The 21,831-nt window shown below is 42.0% G+C and overlaps 1 protein-coding gene across 3 annotated transcripts in view; it reads right to left on the minus strand.

The window, feature by feature from the left end:
• Positions 1-21,831, minus strand: part of BUB1 (BUB1 mitotic checkpoint serine/threonine kinase) — a 131,633-nt gene that overhangs the window by 49,781 nt on the left and 60,021 nt on the right. For all 3 annotated transcript variants that reach the window (XM_073557720.1, XM_073557719.1, XM_073557718.1), the window contains exons 5-12: positions 14,287-14,480; positions 12,831-12,970; positions 6,503-6,876; positions 6,377-6,423; positions 6,091-6,222; positions 4,553-4,669; positions 3,694-3,799; positions 3,440-3,512 (exon numbers count right to left, since the gene is read on the minus strand). In XM_073557720.1, coding sequence (XP_073413821.1) covers positions 3,440-3,512; positions 3,694-3,799; positions 4,553-4,669; positions 6,091-6,222; positions 6,377-6,423; positions 6,503-6,876; positions 12,831-12,970; positions 14,287-14,480 — 1,183 coding nt within the window. The remainder of the gene's footprint in view (positions 1-3,439; positions 3,513-3,693; positions 3,800-4,552; positions 4,670-6,090; positions 6,223-6,376; positions 6,424-6,502; positions 6,877-12,830; positions 12,971-14,286; positions 14,481-21,831) is intronic.

Consider the following 21,831-nt stretch of genomic DNA (forward strand, 5'->3'; position numbering starts at 1 on the left):
ATTCCTGTGAAACTCAACCTATAGTTGGGCTTACCAGGAGCACCAAGATGGCAGCATCAGGATCCTTTGGCATTTAACATATGCCAGTGTGAAGTGGGCCACAAGTCCCACCCATTGGCACCCGTCACATGATCCCGGGGCATCGATGGGTTGTCATGACAGTTTCGGGTCTCCAGAAGAGCCACTGTGCCTTTGACTATGATATTCCTGTGAATGCTGGCCGGTGGCAGATGCTCATAGCAGATAGTGATTTTTGGTATACATAGCAGTGCTGAACCCCTGTTATGTATAGCAGAAATGATCAGACACACACTACCGTTCAAAAGTTTGGGGTCAACCAGACAATTTTATGTTTTCCATGAAAACTCACACTTTTATTATTCAATTGAGTTTCCAAATGAACTTAAAATCTAGTCCAAGTTTTCGAACAAGGTTCGAAAAAAAGATTTTTATTTGAAATAATAATTTTCACCTTTAAACTAAGCTTTCGTCAAAGAATGCTTCCTTTGCAGCAATTACAGCATAGCAGACGTTTGGCATTCAAGCAGTTAATTTGCTGAGGTAATCTGGAGAAATTTCACCCCATGCTTCCAGAAGCCCCTCCCACAAGTTGGTTTGGCTTGATGGGCGCTTTTTGCGTACAATACAGTCAAGCTGCTCCCACAACAGCTCAATGGGGTTGAGATCTGGTGACTGCGCTGACCACTCCATTACAGATAGAATACCAGCTGCCTGCTTCTTCCCTAAATAGTTCTTGCATAATTTGGAGGTGTGCTTTGGGTCATTGTCCTGTTGTAGGATGAAATTGGCTCCAATCAATCTCTGTCCACAGGGTATGGCATGGCTTTGCAAAATGGAGTGATAGCCTTCCTTATTCAAAATCCACTTCACCTTGTACAAATCTCCCACTTTACCAGCACCAAAGCAACCCTAGACCATCACATTACCTCCACCATGCTTGACAGATGGCGTCAGGCACTCTTCTAGCATCTTTTCAGTTGTTCTGCGTCTCAAATATTCTTCTGTGTGATCTAAACACCTCAAACTTGGATTCATCTGTCCATAACACTTTTTACTAATTTTCCTCTGTCTAATGTCTGTGTTCTTTTGCCCATATAAATCTTTTCCTTTTATTAGCCAGTCTCAGATATGGCTTTTCTTTGCCACTCTGTCCTGAAGGCCTGCATCCCGGAGTCACCTCTTCACTGTAGATATTGACACTGGCGTTTTGCGTGTACTATTTAATGAAGCTGCCAGCTGATGACATGTAAGGTGTCAATTTCTCAAACTACAGACTCTAATGTACTTGTCTTGTTGCTCAGTTGTGCAGTGGGGCCTCCCACTTCTCTCTCTACTCTGGTTAGAGCCTGTTTGTGCTCTCCTCTGAAGGGAGTAGTACACACCGTTGTAGGAAATCTTCATTTTCTTTGCAATTTCTCACATGGAATAGCCTTCATTTCTAAGAACAAGAATAGACTGTCGAGTTTCACATGAAAGTTCTTTTTTTCTGGCCAATTTGAGAATTTAATGGAACCAACAAATGTAATGCTCCAGATTCTCAACTAGCTCAAAGGAAGGTCAGGTATATAGCTTCTCTAATCAGTCAAACTGTTTTCAGCTGTGCTAGCACACTGGCACAAGGGTTTTCAAGGATATTATAACCATCCATTAGCCTTCTTACAGTTATGAAAGACAAAGTACCATAAGAACACTGGAGTGATGGTTGTTGGAAATGGGCCTCTATACACCTATGAAGATATTGCATTACAAACCAGACGTTTGCAGCTAGAATAGTCATTTACCACATTAACAATGTATAGAGTGTATTTCTGAATCATTTAACGGTAGCTTCATTGGGAGAAACTGCTTTTCTTTCAAAAATAAGGAAATTTCTAAGTGACCCTAAACTTTTGAGCGGCAGTGTAAAATAATATATATATATATCTATATCTATCTATATCTATATATAAATAATCTTTCACGTTAGGCAACTGTAAGACTATGCTCACGTTCAGAGTTTTAGCAGCTTATTATATTTACTTGTCATATATCGCGTCTCTCCCTTTGATGCGGTCCCCCACTCTGAGTCTGCGTCTTTTCCGGCACATGACAGCTGATTTTAGCGGCATTTAACTCGCACTTACTGTGTGCGCTTCACTAATCCCACCCATGTCACATGATTGCAGGGCACTGACAGGTTTGCATGACCACCAGGGATCTGCAGAATTCAGCTGTGCTCATCATTGCTGATCTGCTATGGACGTTGGCCCGTTGCCGACATTGATAGCAGGTGATGATTTTTGCTACACATCGGGCTGAAGCCCTTCTATGTGTAGCACAAGCGATCGGAAGATCACAGCTTCAAGTCTCCTGAGCAGACTACTGAAGTTAGTAAAAAGTTAAAAAAAAAAAACAAACCTTTTTTTTCTAATATAAAAAGGTTCAAATCTCCCCCATTTTGCCCTATTCAAAATAAAAATTAAACCCCTCCCTACATATTTGGTATCGCCGTGTTTAGAAATGCCCAATTTATCAAGCTATAAATATAAATAATCTGCTGAGTAAACAGCAAAACGAGAAAAAAAAAAAAATCAAGAACCAGGATTAAAGGGAATCTGTCACCCTATTTTTCGCCTATCAGCTGCCGGCACCGACATCAGCATCTTATCTACAGCATTCTGTAATGCTGTAGATAAGCCACGGATGTCGGTGCCGGCAGCTCATAGGCGAAAAATAGGGTGACAGATTCCCTTTAAGGTTTTTCAGTTGTCGCAGTATTGCAATAAAATGCATTACAGGCAATCAAAACCTCATATCTACTGTGTTTTTTGGTTTTAACACAAAACATTAGGAATTTTTGTTTCACTACACAAATAAGAAAAATAATCTATACATGTTTGGTGTCTATGAAATCGTAACGACCTGGAGAATCATAATGGCATTTAGTGAACATGGTCAAAAAAAAAAAAAAAAACCCAATTGTGGAATTGCACTTTTTGCAATTTCACCACACTTGGAATTTTTTCCTCCGTTTTCCTTTAGACTAGACGATCGTAAAATCAATCGGCCATATTCATGAAAAAAAAAAAAATAATTAAAAAAAGTTATGGCTCTGGGAAGAAGGAAAGCAAAAAACCAGAAACAAAAACATAGAATCCCAAGGTCGTGAAGGGGTTAAAAGCTGCTTTTTTATTTTCCGACTGAATTTCAGAAACGCACTTTTTTTTCTAAATCTGTCAATTCTCTTTTTTTTCTGCCATAGAAGGCGATACATAAAAAAGCTGAAAAAAACTTTTTGCAGATTTTTAGTGAATACAACTAACTTTGTTGAACATTTAATGTAGACACTTTTAGGCCGCACCCCAAGAGAGCAGTTGATGACCAGCAATAATTATGAATCTGAATGACAATTATGTTAACAAATGGTGCAAACAATTACATTTTCAGGAGCCGGCTTGAGGACTGAACACTCTCCAAATGTTCTGGATTCTACTGGCTTCAAATGAGTAGTGCTGAAAAAGAAAGGAAATGGGTATTAATGTAATGAGAGCGTGGGAAGGGAGGGAGGTGAGACAGCACGGGGAGAGCGACAGAAAGGCACAGATAGGAACTAGAAGACTTGCGATTTGTTCAGATTGATCAGCTAAGTGAATGTTTAAAAATGTAAATCAGTTTTGTGATCTCAGAACTCACCCGTTTCTTTTAGCTGCATCATCTTCAAAGATACAAAACGGTGAAGGCAATGAAACAGCCGTACTGTGCACTTCCAGGAGACCGCATCCGGTTGACTTTGTAGTGCCTGTAAAGAACATCGTAAGAGTAAATGAATAAAAAATGGCTTAAATGTTACCAACAAGACAAGAGGCTGAAGAGAACATCTGCCATCTCTGGACTCCATACAAGTGGCTTTAGCTTGGTCAGTTATGCTTTATATCATGGGTGTCCAACCGGTGGCTTGCAAGTTATATTAGGCTCGCAGGCCCATGATGTGACTCGTGGTCGTCTACTATACATAGATGTTTGCCAAACCACCAAACTGGCAGTCTCCCGATGGTGACTTCTGGGAGTAGCCTTGCACTGACCAGCTGTTCTGGATGCACATATACTAGATGTGGCGGTAATAGGAGAACACTGCCAGTTACAGGGCTGATGGAAGCTGGGTGTGATAGTATGGAGGAAGGCTCCACACAATGGATGGAAAGTGGTAACCACCAGATGTAAGAATACGGCCTATAGATCAGAATGGCAGGAGAGCTTTGGCTATCATTATAACAGTAATAGGGGGCTTTGGGCATCTCTTTTGGGGAGCTCTGGATGTGGCTCATGAGCATCTCTCAGAGCTAAATGTGCCTCAAAGAGAGAAAGGCTGGAGACCAGTGCATTTTATACCTGGATAAGGAGGACTTGATTACATAATTATCGTACATTCTCTGCTAATGTGGAAAGTCACCAGTATGTGGGTGGGCAGGTGGCCGTGATGTGTAGACCTGCACTGTCGGATTTGTAATAAATACAGGCTACTGGCAATCTTAGCAGTTGTCACAAAACTTACTTTCATTTCGACACAATGTCTCAATATCTGGCTTTGTTGGATCAGTAACTTCACACTGATGGTCATCCTCTTCATCATCAGGAACGGTGGAAGTCTGGAAGATGTCCATTATGAAACCTGCAGATAACAAATGTTCACATTACGTAAAGATGAGAAAATGGAGTGTAAGGCTGTTCTGTTTATAGAATGCTGGGAAGGGCGATGGGTTTAGAGGAATGGACTGTTGGGCACCCCAGTAAAAAAAACATCAGTGTATTGTACATAAAACAACATATTACTATTTTTAAACTGGCATTTCTGTTATGCTGGTGAACGGCCTAAAAACAATAACATCAGCCTGACTGCCACATCAGCACCATCTCTCCAATATCATTTTTGTTTTAGCATGCCAGCATCGATATCACCACATTAACAGCACTGTGCAGGCAATCAATAAAGTCAGCGACCATAATAATAATCTTTATTTTTATATAGCGCTAACATATTCCGCAGCGCTTTACAGTTTGCACACATTATCATCACTGTCCCTGATAGGGCTCACAATCATTCCCTAGCAGTATGTCTTTGGAATGTGGGAGGAAACCGGAGTACCCGGAGGAAACACGGGGAGAACATACAAACTCCTTGCAGATGTTGTCCTTGGTGGGATTCTAACCCAGGACTCCAGCGCTACAAGGCTGCAATGCTAGCCACTGAGCCACCGTGCTGACCATGCAGGGAAGACCTTCAGACTGCCGAGCCATCGCTTGGCTGGAGCGGGTAGGTGCAGTAGTAGATGTTATGTCACCGCTGCAGCCATGGCCCTGAACATCAGTAGCGTGAAAGCAGCAGTCAGTTAGGCTACTTTCACACTACCGTTTCCTGGAGCTGCGGAAGGATGCGCATGGCCGCCGTGAAGCTCCCGCCCACGGCCGTCCCTCCTCCGGTCAGCTCCGTCTATGGGCGCATGACGCTGCATGCGACCTGCGTACCCTATCTTTAGCATTGGGTACGCAGGCCGTGCGCAGGTATGCTTTCACTGGCGCATGCATCCTTTTGACGGTGCGCCGACCTGCGCCAAACGCATCGTGTTGCATTTTGGTGTGGCCAGCGCACCGTCAAAAGGACGCATGCGCCGGCAAAAGCATACCTGCGCACGGCCTGCATACCCAATGCTAAAGATAAGGTATGCAGGGCGCATGCAGCGTCATGCGCCCATAAGCGGAGCTGACCGGAGGAGGTCCGGCCGTGGGCGGAGCTTCACGGCAGCCGTGCGCATCCCTCCGCAGCTCCAGGAACCGCTAGTGTGAAAGTAGCGTTCTTAAGGTTGGTTTTGCAATTATTTTTACCCCCCCCCCCCCAAAAAAAAAAAAAAAAAAGTTCAAACTCTTGGCTCACTGATGTGTGAAATTGGGAACCCCCTTAAAATAGCTGCCATTTAGCTGAGTTTTCCCACATGTCAAATTATTTAGGTTAGGTGTTGCTCAATTCTCATGTTTGCAAGCAATATAAGGAGAAAAGCAAAGTCAGTCTGGCTCTTCTCCGTAACGCTTTCTTACCCAATGCTTCCTTTGTGTTAACAGTGGGTGATGGAAGGACTTTGGATGGCGTTGCTTGCACAAATCCTAGTGATGTGTTAGGAGTGACATGCGATGTATTTGCTAAACCAGACAAATTTCCCATCATAGTATCTACAAAATAAATAACAAGATGCATTACAGAATTATTTGGAAAACCTAACTTTCTGGAAAACAAACTGATAAACAGAAGTATTCAAGAAGACAGATTTTACCATTCGCACAAAAACGACAAATGAAAGAAATTGAGTACAGAGACAAAACTTACTTTCTCTCACTCCAGGCTGTAATTTTAGGATACTGTAATTGGGACCCCTTGAAATAAATAAATAATGAATTTCAACATTAAAAATAAAGAGAACGCGTCATTCTTTTAATAATGTAATGAACTTACAAAGGTTTTGGTGAGCCATGAAGAGTAGATGTTGACCTCTGTAGTAGCGCAGTAGGCTTGATGAACACACTGTCAGCCAAGGCTTCAGTCGCAGACTGGGATCTAGGATCAGGTCTGTGCAGTATGGAGCCAAAATGCTGGTCTGGAGCAGAAAGCATTGATAGCTGGGGTCCAGCACAAGCAGTTATGGTTTGATCACCATTCAAGGAAATTCCAAGAGATGGTGAGGTCTGTGGCAAGGGAGGAACAGCTATCTCAGTGTGAGTTGCTGAAATGGGAGCTTGAGGCAAGCATGAAACAGCAAGAATTGGAAGATCTGGATTATCTGGACCCAACGATGCCACCAATCCAGGATGTGCAGTAACAGGCTGCATCTGTAATATAACAAAATAGTGCAGGTTAGGAAAATAGACATCCTGGAAAGGGGGGTAGCAAATGATCTGTACTAGAAGGAATACTTCCTATTGTCTGGATAGCGAAGACACAGGTATTTGAAAGAGCACAACGTGGCTCATCATCCATTCACACACACAGCATCGTTTAGATAGAGCAATCCAGGTCATGCTGGAAAGATGAGCCTATGGTGTGGACTATAAAAAGCTGGGTTACACAAAGAGAAGTGTTCACATGTGAGGGCAGCCTAAAGGCTGATGTGATCCGTAATTCATTTCTCCTTCCCTCAGGAAAACAGACTAACTGTAGAAGGAAACATTAAATTATTTCTGCTATTTATCCTTTTTATTTTATAACTGTTAAGCATATTTGTGTGTGTTTTTTACTTCCTAATATATTGTAAGCACAGTATATTTTTATATTAAAAGGCTATAATCCGTAATATGTTTGACCTTTTATGCCCTAAAAGAATCCAGTAGCTCTTCAGAGAGTGTGTGACCTTTTGATTTTCTGACCGTAACATATTTTGGGGACTCATCACCCGTGTGTTTGATGAGTGGTGGCAGCGTAAAAACTGGTGTGTGCTGAGTGTGTCAGAGTGTGATTTATGCTCGCTTTATAGCCTAGAACAGAGGTTGAGTGCAAGGAAATAAATTAACCCCTGCAGGCGCACACTACATGTCATGTGCTGAGAAGTTAGAATAGAATAGAATCGTAGAGTTGGAAGGGACATCCTGGGCCATCTGGTCCAACCCCCTGCTCAAAGCAGGATTCGCTAAATCATCCCAGTCAGATGCCTGTCCAGCCTCTGTTTGAAGACTTCCATTGAAGGAGAACTCACCACTTCTCGTGGCAGCCTGTTCCACTCATTGATCACTCTAACTGTCAAAAAGTTTTTTCTAATATCTAATCTGTGTCTCCTCCCATTCAGTTTCATCCCATTGCTTCTAGTCTTTCCTTGTGCAAATGAGAATAAAGTTGATCCTTCTACAATGTGACAGCCCTTTAGATACTTGTAGACAGCTATTAAGTCTCCTCTCAGTCTTCTCTTTTGCAAACTAAACAATCCCAAATCCTGCAACCTTTCCTCATCAGACAGGGTTTGCAGACCGATCACCATTCTGGTCGCTCTTTTCTGAACTTGCTCCAGTTTGTTGATGTCTTTTTTAAAATGTGGTGCCCAAAACTGGACACAATATTCCAGATGAGGTCTGACCAAAGAGGAGTAGAGGGAAATAATGACTTCACGTGATCTAGACTGTATGCTTCTGTTAATACATCCTAGAATTGCATTTGCCTTTTTTGCTGCTGCATCACATTGTTGACTCATATTCAGTCTGTGATCTATTAGTATACCCAAGTCTTTTTCACATGTGCTGTCACTAAGCCCTATTCCTCCCATTCTGTATATGCTTTTTTCATTTTTATTGCCCAGATGTAGTACTTTGCATTTCTCCCTGTTAAAAACCATTCTGTTAGTTGCTGCCCACTTCTCCAGTTTATTTAAATCTTTTTGAATCCTCTCTCTCTCTTGTCTAGTATTAGCTATCCCTCCTAGCTTTGTGTCATCAGCAAATTTAATCAGTTTACCCTCAATTCCTTCATCTAAATCGTTGATAAAGATGTTGAACAATACAGGGCCCAGGACAGAGCCCTGTGGTACCCCACTTGAGACATTCTTCCAACTGGATGTGCAGCCATTTACGACCACTCTTTGGGTCCAATCACTAAGCCAGTTATGAATCCACCTAACAGTTGCCTTGTCCATTCCATACTTAGTCATTTTTTCAATAAGGATTGTATGAGAGACTTTGTCAAATGCTTTGCTGAAGTCAAGATATACTATATCTACAGCGTTTACTTGATCCACCCAATCAGTGATACCGTCATAGAAGGAAATTAAGTTAGTCTGACATGACTTATTAGTTACAAACCCATGCTGACTCTGTTTAATCACTTCATTCTTATCCAGGTATTGACATACATGTTGTTTAATAATTTGTTCAAAGATCTTTCCTGTTATAGAAGTCAGACTCACCGGCCTATAGTTGCCTGGGTCCACCTTCTTCCCCTTTTTGAAGATAGGAACAACATTTGCTCTTCTCCAGTCTTCTGGGACTTCTCCTGTTCTCCAAGAATTTTCAAAGATTATGGAGAGGGGTTCAAAAACTTCTTCTGCTATCTCCTTCAGTACTCTGGGGTGTAATTCATCTGGACCTGGAGACTTGAATTCATTTAGGTTAGCTAAGTGTTTCCTCACTATCTTTCTGTTTATAGATATCCTGGATTCTTCTATTCCCTTAATAGGACAGTGAAGAACAGTTGATGTTACATTTCCTTTCTGAGAGAAAACAGATGCAAAATAGGAATTTAAAAGTTCAGCCTTCTCAACATCCTGTCTTACCATTTCATCATTTTCATCCTGTAAAAATCCTATAGCATCTTTGACTTTTCTTTTACTTTTGACATATCCCCAAAATCCTTTATTATTGCTTTTGACATCTCTTGCAAGCCTCAATTCATTTTCAGCTTTAGCTAATCTAATTTGTGCCCTGCAGGTTCTGCAGACAGCATTATATTCTTCTTTAGATATGCCTCCCTCTTTCCATTTTATAAACATTTTTTTCTTCCTTTTTAGCATGTGCTTAAGTTCTGTGTTCATCCATCCTGGTTTCCTTAAATGCTTCCTATTCTTCCCTCTTTTCGGAATTGTTAACAACTGTGCTTTGAGAATTTCATTTTTCAAGATTTCCCATCCTTCCTGGACATTTTTGTCTTTAAGGATATCCAGCCATTGGATCCCTCCAATTCTCTTTCTGAATCCCTTAAAATCTGCCTTTCTGAAATCTAACCTTGACGTCTGAGTCTTCACAGGTCTTCCGCCTCTAGTTATCCAAAATTCTAAAATAGCATGGTCGCTACCTCCTAGGGTCCCAGCCACTTTTACCTCCTCAACCATTTCCTCCCTGTTTATAAGGATTAGATCCAAGGTAGCAGTTCCCCTTGTTTTCTCCCCTACCTTTTGGAAGATAAAGTTGTCAGCAAGAGAGGATAAGAATTTCCTTGACCTGTTAGTTTTGCCTGAGAGAGATTCCCAACAAATGTCTGGATAGTTGAAATCTCCCATGACAACTATGTCATATTTTTTGGAGAACTTGGCCATTTGATGCATAAAGAGTTCATCCATATCTTCAGCGTGCACAGGCGGCCTGTAGTAAATGCCTACAATGGTGTCCTTTCCATTGTTCTGTCCTTGTATTCTTACCCAAACAGTTTCCACAGAACTTCCAGTCTCTGAAGCTTCAATCTCTGTGCAGATATACGCGTTTCTAACATACAATGCGACATCCCCTCCTCGTTTATCAAGTCTGTTTCTTGCAAATAAGTTGTATCCTTCTAGTCTTGTATTCCAATCATGTGTATTGTCCCACCAAGTTTCAGTGATTCCAATGACATCATATTTGTGAAGGTGAAACACCCTTTGCATTGAAAACAGCACCAATTCTTCTAGGTACACGAGCACAGCTTTTTTAAGGAGGCTGCTCTAAACATCTTGGAGAACTAACCACAGATCAATTAATGTAGAATTGTGCAAATCCTTTGGATACTTCCAATTAAATACAGAGACTCCATGATGTTGAGATCAGGGATCTGTGGAGGTCATATACTTCCTGAACGCCGATATTTTTTGTGCTGGAGAGAGTTCTTAATGACAAATTTGCTGTATGTTTGGGGTCATTTGTCAGACTGCAAAAAAAAAAAAAAAAAAAAAGGGATCCAGACACCTCCATTAATGTACTGTATAATGAATAAGCATCGGCCTTTATTTCTCTGCATTAAGGACACAATTAGCCTTGACCCAAACCCGACTCTGTTTGCTGAATTGGAGCCCCAAACTTGTAACATCGCTTCACGGTTTGTGCAGACACTTATCTTTGTACCGCCCTGCAGCCTTTTGTCGAGCAACCTTCCTTCTGTGACAGGCCAATATTTTGTTCATTTTGACTCCTCAGCCCAGAAAAGCTGCTGCCATTTTACCGCACCCCAGTTCCTATGTTTTCGTGCATAATTCAGTCACTTAGCCTTGTTTCCATGTCAAAGGTATAGTTCTTGGCATCCATGAAGAACCATTGTGGCTGCACAGCAGATTGTTGTAACTGGGTCCCACCATTCCGAGCTGAAGGCACTGCTGGACATCTTGATTTTGACACAAGCATGACAGATCTTTCATCAGCTGCACTTGACTTTCTTGACTGACCTCTGTGTCTTTAGTCCTCAACGTTGTTCTTTCCTTGGTGTCCTCAATGCTTAGAAATACAGGGAGATATTTATCCATTATGCAATGCCAAAAGGGAAGCATCTGATTGGCTCCATATTCTGCAGCAGCACAACTACAGTCCTTGAAGGGATGAAATAGGCCACCATGGACCTGTTTTCATCATCATCGAGGCTGTAAGGGATTATATGAAGAGACTAAATTATTTGCACAAGTCTACAGAAGATCTGTGGTTAGTTCTCCAAAATGTTTGTAATAACCTGTTTGCAGAGTTCCTTGAAAACCGTGAACCCAGAAGAATTGGTGCTTTGTTGCGATTTTGATGGCAAAATGGTAGTTACATCAAATATTAGTTTGATTTACATTTCTCTTGTTCATCCACTTTGCGTTTTGTTAATTGACAAAAACAAACTTAATATTTTTAAGTTTGAAAGCACTCTTACTTTAAAAAGGTTTATGAAGGTGTAGAAAAAAATGCTAGATCGTACTTTAGAAGTTTTTACCCTTGCAAAAAGAGTGTGACATATCTTTTGAGGAAATCTATTACTAATCAGTTCATGATCAGGCCATTGCTGAAGAATAATTAGAAATGTATGGGAAATACAGAGAAACGCAAATCACAGCCAGAACTGCATACAGCCATGGTGACAATTCTTCATATTATGTAATCTGGTGGTTGTTATTCCAATTGTTTCTGACAAATCAGAGACCAAAAGGATTTGATAAGTTATTGAACTTCAAGGAAATTGGCTAATTATTAACTATAAATCTTGCATAAACCACTACAGAGGATCTGATTGGAATGGGAAAGACAGTTGCCTCATAGGTAGATAACACACGGCTTTCACTACACAGATCCCAGCTTCAACTTTCTAAAGGGCTATTACAAATACACTACATCACATCCATCGTATACTTCACCCCCTGATCCAACACTATGGCGGTGCTGCAGGGACAGTTGTACACTCATTGTCCAGTTCACCCACGCTATTAATGATCACTAGGAGACCCTAGATGAGACAGAAAAGTCATGATCAACCCATCGTTGGTGGACCCTTTTGCCATGCTCACAGGTTGCATATTTTTTCAGCAAATTAGAGCTGCTTCTTACAATAGCAGCAAAAGCTGAGATTTTAGAAATTTCAAGCCCTTTTTATCCCTGACAGATTTCGAAAACTGTTTTTAAATCTGCAATATGTTGATTCTTTCGGAGTTTTTGCCTTGTTTTTTCACCTCTAGAAAGTGATGAGCATGTGAAAAGACAGACAATGAGAGAAAAAAAAACTAAACAGCTCAATGCCCCTGGGCTTCCAGAGCTCGGAGAAGTGTTTTTGCTTGAATGCAATAAGCATCCTTTTCCGATAAAGTGCAAAGACATTTAGTTGCATTTTTGATGAAAACAAACAAACTTTGTTTACTGTTAAATAAAACAAGTAATCAGCACCAAAATACACTGAAAAACTAACAGTTTTCAACACATTGTCCTTGCTGCCAAGAGAGCAAGTTTTGGCTGATGAAAAATGCTGTGAGAATAGTGTTATAGCAAAACGTGATGGTCAAAAGTAGACACTTCTATGCAAAATGCGAAGACTATTATATGATAGTGATATGAAGTGAGGATGAAAGGTTAGACTGGTCGGAAATGCCAACCATACTCACCAGTTTACTCTGTTCTGGAGAGGCCAGACTCGGGGATTCTTGCCCATTTAGCAAATTGTTTAGTTGTTCCATCTTTTGCTTTAGCATATGTTCATGGAGGACAGCTTCCTCTTTAGACTTCATGTATTTCTTTTCTTCTTCTGATAATGAATACATGAAAATTTAATTGAAGCTGACTAGTTACCACCTTAAACATGAGAAGGAAACATAAAGCATACTTATGTGCAGCTATGTGTAAATATATATGCAGATCTGTTAGGTTATGTGCCCACGTTGCAGAAATGCTGCGGAAATGTCTGCAGCATTTCCGAAACTCCCTGCCGCAGGTAAATTGCATGTGAAATTCGCATGCGTTTTTAGCTTGCAGAATGCTTGTGCTTTCCAAGTGATTTGAAGCATCGCTTGGAAAGTTGGAAAGTGATCGACAGGTTGATCACACCTGTCAAGCATAGTGCTTGACAAGTGTGACCAACTTTTTACTATTGATGCTGCCTATGTGGCATCAAAAGTAAAAGATAGAATGTAAAAAAAAAAAAAAAAAAAAAAAAAAAGGTTATTCTCACCTTCCGACGGCCCCGATGTCGCCAGCGACGCGGCCGGTACGTTCCAGTCCCAGGGATGCATTGCGAGAATCACCCCAGATGACGTCACGCTCGCGAGTCTCCTCTCCTCCAGACCCTAGGTACCATCCGGGAAAAACGCGGCGGAAACGCTTAAAAAACGCAACGTGGGCACACAAGCCTTATGATTGTCAAAAGGGATCTGGAATCCTTATTAAGTGAACCGTCCACTACTATAATATTGATGACCCATCCTTAGCATGGGTCATCAATATCAGATTGGTGAGGGTCCGACACACAACACTCCCACTGATCAGCTGTTACCAGCCCCAGATGGAAACAGTGTACAGCATGGCTCCGTGTCACTATTCAGTGGCCTCTGTCGGGTCCAGGATCTTCGCTCGGAAAATAAGATACACAAATACTAAAAGGGCACATGTGGACACAGCATTTTAAGCCTAAAACCGCTTCTGCGTGATCTGAGAAGACTGACAGGTTGCAGTTTAGCTTAAATTAAACAAGTCGGTATCCACAATGGTGAGAGAGTGTGGCTGATGAGCGCCAGCAAATTTTATAACTTCTTCCTTTTAGCTTCTTATACAGCACTCATATCCTTAACAATGATTGCCTGGATTGTTCTACACAAAAGCCAAGAAATAAAGAATCCTCTAGTGACCATACACCACTCTCCCTGACAAGTGGCACTTCTACATGCAGAAACACTTTGCAGTTGGTGTAATACCCAGGATGGTATTCTATTCAGTTTCCAATATTCCTTGATTTTGTGTGCAATTATTCAGGATGTACATAAGACCCAACATTGCGAGACTGCCACAGAGGATAAAATGCAAACATATATAGACGCATTAGACATGTAAAATGAACTCGGAGATTACCCCACTGTTGCATCTTCTTCCGTTGCTCATGTTTCTTTTTGTAGACAATTGCTCTAAATTCTTCTAGCGACACCTCAGAATCCCCACAGAAAAGCTTGTCCTTACAATACATGGCAACTTGCTGCATGTCTGTATATGAAGATGGAGCTGGCTGAGGAACCACAGCAGACTTGGAAATGGTTACATATTTGTTCCTGGACAAAACAAGAATTAGCACATTATTATTATTATACATCCTACATACATAACACTCTAGATCAGGGATGGGGAACCTCAGTTCCCAGGGCCATTTGCGGCCCTCAATGACCTTTTATCAGGCCCCCCCGGGCAGATTCTCAGGGACTGCAGTGCTTTGGCAGGGAGATGTATTTTGATTGCCACAAACTCATTAATTTCTTCTTGCTCTGTTAGCACACACACGCCATATTCACTACTGAACACTGAAGGGCATGAAATGAAAGATTACATCCTGACACCAGTGCCAGAGTCAGGATGTAATTTGTGGGCGGAGTTTGTGCGGCCCCCGAAGGATGGTATAAATATCCAAATGGCCCTTGCCAGAAAAAAGATTCCCCACCCCAGCTCTAGATAATATATAGACACGTGTAATCAGGATACACCCCTAATCATGCCTTTTTTAAAGTAGTTTTTCTGTGTAATCCTTCTCAAATTATTTTATGTTATTATTGAACCAATAAACATGTTGAATATTTGTTGTTCTAGGTCATATTTATAGGTTTACAATGTTCATCAACTGCTGAAATCATTAATAGAATGAATAAAAACTTTTTTTTGTCTCCAATAAGCAATTTTCATTCTTGTGTCCATTATACTGTGAAGGGTTAATACTAAAATCAGAGCTTAAGTTTCACTTCTCCATTTCTCTGTAAGGTTTCGTTTCTTAATTTTTGTTGTTGTAAGATAAATTTTTGTAATTGGCATCGGCTGTCATGAAACCAGACTGTTCCCATCTGTATAAGATAAGGGAGGCGGGGGTGTAAAACTCTGAAGAATATGCCATTATACTACTTTCTACGCTATCTAGGTACGGACATATATGTAGTTTCCGGTTTTCTTGCAATATTATTGGCTTACAAAGTGAAATGATGCTATTGGTACTTGAGAACCTTGCATAATTAAGCAAAAGATTATAAAAGATGTGACAAAAATAAAGGGGCTTAGTGATCTGCCTCGATCCTCCCGTACAGAGACCCCCGTCTCCGTGTGGTCATTTGAGTTGCTAGCAACACTGGAATAATTTGGAAATCACTGGCTCAACCGTGAAGGGTTAATTTAGCCCTCCCTAAATAGCTACCTCGACAATACAATGGTTAGGAACTTTTATAAAGTATAATGGTAATTATCCGAACTTAACATTAACAAGTCTGGGTTTGCTTGGCTGTCAGAAAAATATTATATCTCCAAATTATGGATTATACAGTACTGACCGCTTCCCACAGAGAAAGGGCCACTCTATAACCCCACCAGATACGCTTCCGGATTAGGACTGGTTTTAGGGCACTCCATATACATCCCCTGCAAGCCTGACGCTGTAGAAAAACATCTGTGTACCAATTTCCTAGAATTTTCCAGATGATTAATAGATTTAGATGTTTTTGAGACTAAAGATAAGGTTTTTGAGCCACTTTTTAATCTATAGCTTTTAAGTTTAAAGGAGATTCCAGTACCCAAAATATCCTGTGTTTTTTTAAATGAAGCTGTGATGTGGTGTTTCCTTTCAGAGGTGCCTCAAACAGGACATCACAGGAGGCTGCACTTACTGCTGCCATTACTTACCTAGCCGCCCTCTGAAGAAGTCTTGGATCCATGGTGATAGAAGCTGAGGGAGAGGTGAGCACAGCGCCGGCACTCGGCTTCTATCTCTGATGGCTCATCTTTTAACTGGGAAACAAGATGTCAGTTGGTGGAAATAGAAGTAGCGAGTGGCACCAGCGCTGCCTCACAGCTTCTAGCACCGACCTCAAATGAATTGTCATCAGAGGGCGGTGATCGAAGCAGTGAGAGACACCAGCACTGTCCCAGTGCTAGAAGCCCCCATAGGGTACCGCTGTTGTCACTCACACTTCTAAGATGCAGCAGCAGAGATAGAGTGTGGGGGCTGCGCTCACCTCTCCCACATCCTCTATTAACAAAAAAATAGAAAATATAGTTTAACCCCTTCACCCCAAAGCATGTTTTCACCTTCCTGACCAGGCCAAACTTTACAATTCTGACCAGTGCCATTTTATGAAGTAATAACTTGGGAACACTTAAAACAGATCCCGCCTATTCTAAGAATGTTTTCTCGTGACATATTGTACTTCAACGATAGTGGTAAAATTTGTTCGATATGACTTGCATTTGTTTGTGAAAATATAGGAAATTTGGTGAAAATTTGCAAAATGTAGCTATTTTCAAACTTTTCATTTTTATGCCCTTAAACCAGAGAGTTATGTCACACAAAATAGTTAAAGAAAATTTGCCACGTCTATTTTACATCAGAACAATTTTTTTTCAAATATCATTTTTTTTGTTAGGAAGTTATGAGGGTTAAAATTGACCAGCGATTTATCATTTTTACAACAAAATCATTTTTTGAAGGGAGCACATCACATTTGAAGTGACTGAGGAGTCTACAAGACAGAAAATACCCAAAAGTGACATTCTAAAAATTTCACCCCTCAAGATGCTCAAAACAATATTTAAGAAGTCTATTAACCCCTTTTTTTTTTAAATCAGATAATTTTTATTCAACAAGTAAAGCTGGTACAACTTATACCCAATAACATATAGTTAGGCATTTAACAGATTTTTATTCCCCCCCCCCAGAAGACAGCAATCACATTTTCCACCTCCCTTTGGGCACCAAACAACCAGATTTTACAATATACACATCACTCTGTAATATGTAGCTGGATCAGGTCACTCACTCAGGAGCCTTTATGCAACCTCCAATATATCTTAAATGTTCATATGCCTCCCTACGTTATCTTTAGCCATGATGCCCAAACTTGTTCAAACTTATTTACAGCATTACTTTTCCGACATATACCGGTACTTTCTTCTATAGACACCATATAATCCACTTGCTGAATATATTCCTTTCTAGAGAGGGTGGCTCAGCCCTCACCCAATATCTAGGAACTAATTTCTTGGCCATGAACAGTAGCCTCGCCACGGCCAACATCTTTGAGATATTAATTCCTATTTCTTCCACGTACCCCAACACACACACTAATGGAGTCCTAGGCACAACACATTCATACCTCCCTTCAATCAGACTAATAACCACAATCCAAAAAGTATGTAACCACAGACATTCCCATAGCATATGCAAAATACCCGTGCCCTGATTCATACATCTAGGACATAATTTCGGAATATATTCTAAAATAAACTCCCAAACTTCATCATCCAATACTCACAATTCTTCCTCCCATTAATCCAGTGCTAGAACAGGGTGCCACAACAAAAAGGTGTGTAACAAGTCTTCATAGATCGTGGATATAACCCTTCTCGTGGACCTTTCCATACAAATATAGTCTAACAAAATGTATTTCTGGACCCCTAGACCACAAACCCGCCTCTGCAGCCTATAGGCATGTTGAATCCTTGTATAGAGAAACCGATCCATATCTGGTACCTGAAATTCTTCTTGTAAGGACTCAAATGACCATAACTCCTGATTCACCTATAGCAGCGATATATAGCATATCCCCCTACGTGACCATGCTTTCTGTTCCCACAATTTATGGAATTTGCACAAAATTTAATTAATCCAGACGGGAGTATAGATCGTCATTTCGGAAACCTCTCCAATCTTTTTGATCCTGGACCACGTTTTCTGTACCAGATCCAGAGTGGGGAACCTCTTGCCCAACCGTCCATAACTACCATCCTCCAGCCCTTGCACCAAAGGGGTCCTACGAACCACATACCCAAGCATAGCCTGCACAGAACTCCCACCAACCCCTGATACCCAAACTCTAGTATGCTGGCCTTGGGACGCCAGGAAGTATATCCACGGATTTGGCAGAGCCAGTCCCCCCCCGTCCTTGGGTCTTTGCAATATCTCTAATTTTACCCTGGGTTGACAACCACCCCAGACCAAGACTCGGAATATGGAATTAAGTCACTGAAATAAACCCCACGAGAGCCACATCGGTGAATTATGAAGTACATATAGGACCTTCGGCATAAGTATCATTTTAGACAGGTTCGTCCTACCCACCACCGAGACGCGCAGCTTGCACCAGGTCTGGGCCTTATCTTTAAATTTAGCCAGGAGCAGAAGCACATTCTACCTAGTATATTCCTTGATCGATAAAGCAATCTGTATTCCCAGATATTTAAACTGGTCAACAACTCTGAGTTTAGTACTCTCCCAGCTCACCCACTCTATCCCTGTCTACAATCATAAGATTGTATTTGTACCAATTTATCTTCAATCCCGACATAACCCAAAACCGCTTGACAATAGCTACAGTCTGGCTCAGTGACTCGAGGGGATCCTCCAAAAAAGAAGATCACCATCTGCATAGAGTGCAATTTTTTCCTCCACCGGGCCATACTTAAAGCCTTTAACTCCAGCTGCTCTCCAAATATGAGCAGCAAGTGGCTCGATCGCGAGGGTGAACAATAATGGAGAGAGGGGACATCCCTGCCTAGTCCCTTCGGTAACATCAAATTTATCAGATCTCTCTCCGTTCACCCTTTTTCTAGCCACCTGGAAGGAATAGTGCAGCCTTACCCAAGAAATGAAAACCATCTCAAATCCCATTTGCCCAGCACCATCCACAAATACTCCCACTCTACACAATAAAATGCCTTATGGGCATCCAAGAAGCCACCGTCCTGTAACCCGCATTATCCGCCGGCAGTTGAATATTTAAGAACATCCTCCTCAGATTGATGGCTGTTGATTTATTAGGCGTAAGTCCAGACTGAATCCGGGTGACACACACCAGTTACCACCCTCGCCAGCCTGCCTGCCAGGACTTTTGCCAATAATTTGACAACTACCGACAGAAGTGAGATTGGCCTATACGAATCCGGTCTCTGAGCATCTCTCTCTTCCTTTGGCAAAACCACAATCGTTGCCTTCCTCAGACGTACCTCCCCTAGGGCACCCTTAAAGGGAACCTGTTACCCCCCAAGGGCGTTTTTAAGTAAAGGAGCCACCTTCAGCAGCACTAAGGCTGCACCCTGTGAAGGTGGCTCTTTTGTTTCTGACCCCTAGTAACGCAGAAATATTGACTTTTATAAATAGGTCCCAATACCTGTATTGCCTCCCAGAGGTATGCTGTGCAGTTCTAAGCTTTCGGCTTCTAGGGAAGAAATTTTAAGTTTTCAGGAGGGGTCAGGCCTATTGCAGCTCAGTGCGGAGGATAGGGATAGTTTGGAAAAACCCTTAACAGTTGAAGAGCTGAAAGAGGTGTTGGCTTCCATGGCAAATGATAAGGCTCCTGGGGAAGATGGCCTACCTGTTGGAGTTTATAAACAGCTTAAGGATGTTTTGCTACCTAGATTGTGATGTATTTAAAGGGAACCTGTTACCCCCCCCCTCCCCCCCAGGGTGTTTTTCAGTAAAAGAGCCACCTTCAGCAGCACTAAGGCTGCACTCTGTGAAGGTGGGTGGCTCTTATGTTTCTGACCCCTAGTAACGCCGAAATATTGACTTTTATAAATAGGTCCCCATACCTGTATTGCATCCGAGAGGTATGTTGTGTCCCCCTGAATCAGGCGCCTCCCATCCGTCCATCATGACCCTGTCTTGCGTCTGTGTGCCTCCTCCCAGCCATCCATCATGCCCCTGTCTTGCGTCTGGGCGCCGCCTCCCATCTGTCCATCATGCCCGTGCGCCGCCACCTCCTCCTGTGTTGTATGCCGGCGCCTGCGCTGTGACAACAGTTCTCGGGCATGCACAATGCGCGCTGCCTGAGAACTATTGCCACACCGCAGGCGCCGTTATAAAACACAGCAGGAGGCAGAAGCGCACAGGGGCATGATGGATGGCTGGGAGGCGCCTGATACAGGGGGACACAACATACCTCTGGGATGCAATACAGGTATGGGGACCTATTTATAAAAGTCAATATTTCAGCTCTTCAACTGTTAAGGGTTTTTCTCAACTATCCCTATCCTCCGCACTGAGCTGCAATAGGCCCGACCCCTCCTGAAAACTTAAAATTTCTTCCCTAGAAGCCGAAAGCTTAGAACTGTACAGCTCTCCATAGAACCTCCCAAATACATCCAAAATGTCCCTCATCTCCACCACCAACCTATCTTCCTCATCATACAGACTATACACATAAGACGACTCCCTCTGAGCAGCCGCAATCAACAACAAGAGATGACCCACTTTTTCACCGTCTTCATAAAATGACTCCCTCTGAAACTCATGCCCTTTTTTGCATTTTTAAATGGATTTTGTCCAGTGCCTCTTGTGCTCCCTTTAGGCGCCCCTGCATTTCTGGGGTGGGCCAACTCTCCGCCTCCCTCTCAGCACTCCTCAAGTCCTCCAAAGCCTGTCGCTCCTCCCTCCTAGATTCGTTCTTTCATCTGGAAATTTCCCTAATGAATAGGCCTTCATGGAGTCCCATACAGTTCCCTCAGGTGCACTCCTTTCATTATCCTGGAAAAACAATTACACCTCACTCCTAATTTTCTCCAAATCAATAGATTTTAAACAGGCTGGATGAACTTTCCACTCCCCTCTTTGTCCCGCACTTCCCGACCCAATCTGTATTACCACCTACACCGGTTTATGATTTGGAGGCCACTCTAGGTAAATAGTCCACCTTCCTAACCCACGCATCTATAAGTCTACCTCCAAACGCCATATCTATTCTTGACATAGCATTATGAGAAGCCGAAAAGCACGAGTAACATTTCACATTTACATTCCTAACTCTCCACAAATCCAAACAAAATTATTTTATACGTTTTGCAAAGGATGTTTCAACGTCCCCTCCCGTGCCCCTTATGCCACCCCAATGCCTATCCAGCTCCCAGTTCAAAATATTATTCTAATCTCCAACTATCAACAACGGTATCCCCACTCTATGCCTCGTGAGTTCCAGAATCTCTTACAATTTCTTATACATGTATGGTGGCGGAAAATACACTGCAGCCAGACACAACATGTACCTATACACACGACACACTATATACACATACTGTCCATCTTTATCCAGTTACACTTCCACCTCCTCATATGGCACCGAAATGTGAACTAAGACCGAGACCCCCCTTGCATAAGTTAGAGCACATAGAGTGATATGAATGACGAATCCACCTTCTGGCCAAAACCCAATCTTGTCTCTGACCAGGTATATTTCCATCAGACACAAAGTAGACGGTTTAAAAGAAAGAGCATGTCTCAGTTCAGCCGCTCTCTTACTCCTGTCAGCAAGGCCCCAAATTTTCCAGCCGATCACCCTTACTTGTCTAGCCATATCACATTGAAAACAATTATCTCCAGCATTAGTACCCGAAAGAGCTCCAATTCTCGCAATCTGCCCTCCCCGCTAAACAATCCCCTAT

Source organism: Dendrobates tinctorius, unplaced genomic scaffold (genome assembly GCF_039654945.1).
Source record: "Dendrobates tinctorius isolate UK_male_01 unplaced genomic scaffold, ASM3965494v1 ptg000250l, whole genome shotgun sequence".
NCBI classification, from domain to species: domain Eukaryota; kingdom Metazoa; phylum Chordata; class Amphibia; order Anura; family Dendrobatidae; genus Dendrobates; species Dendrobates tinctorius.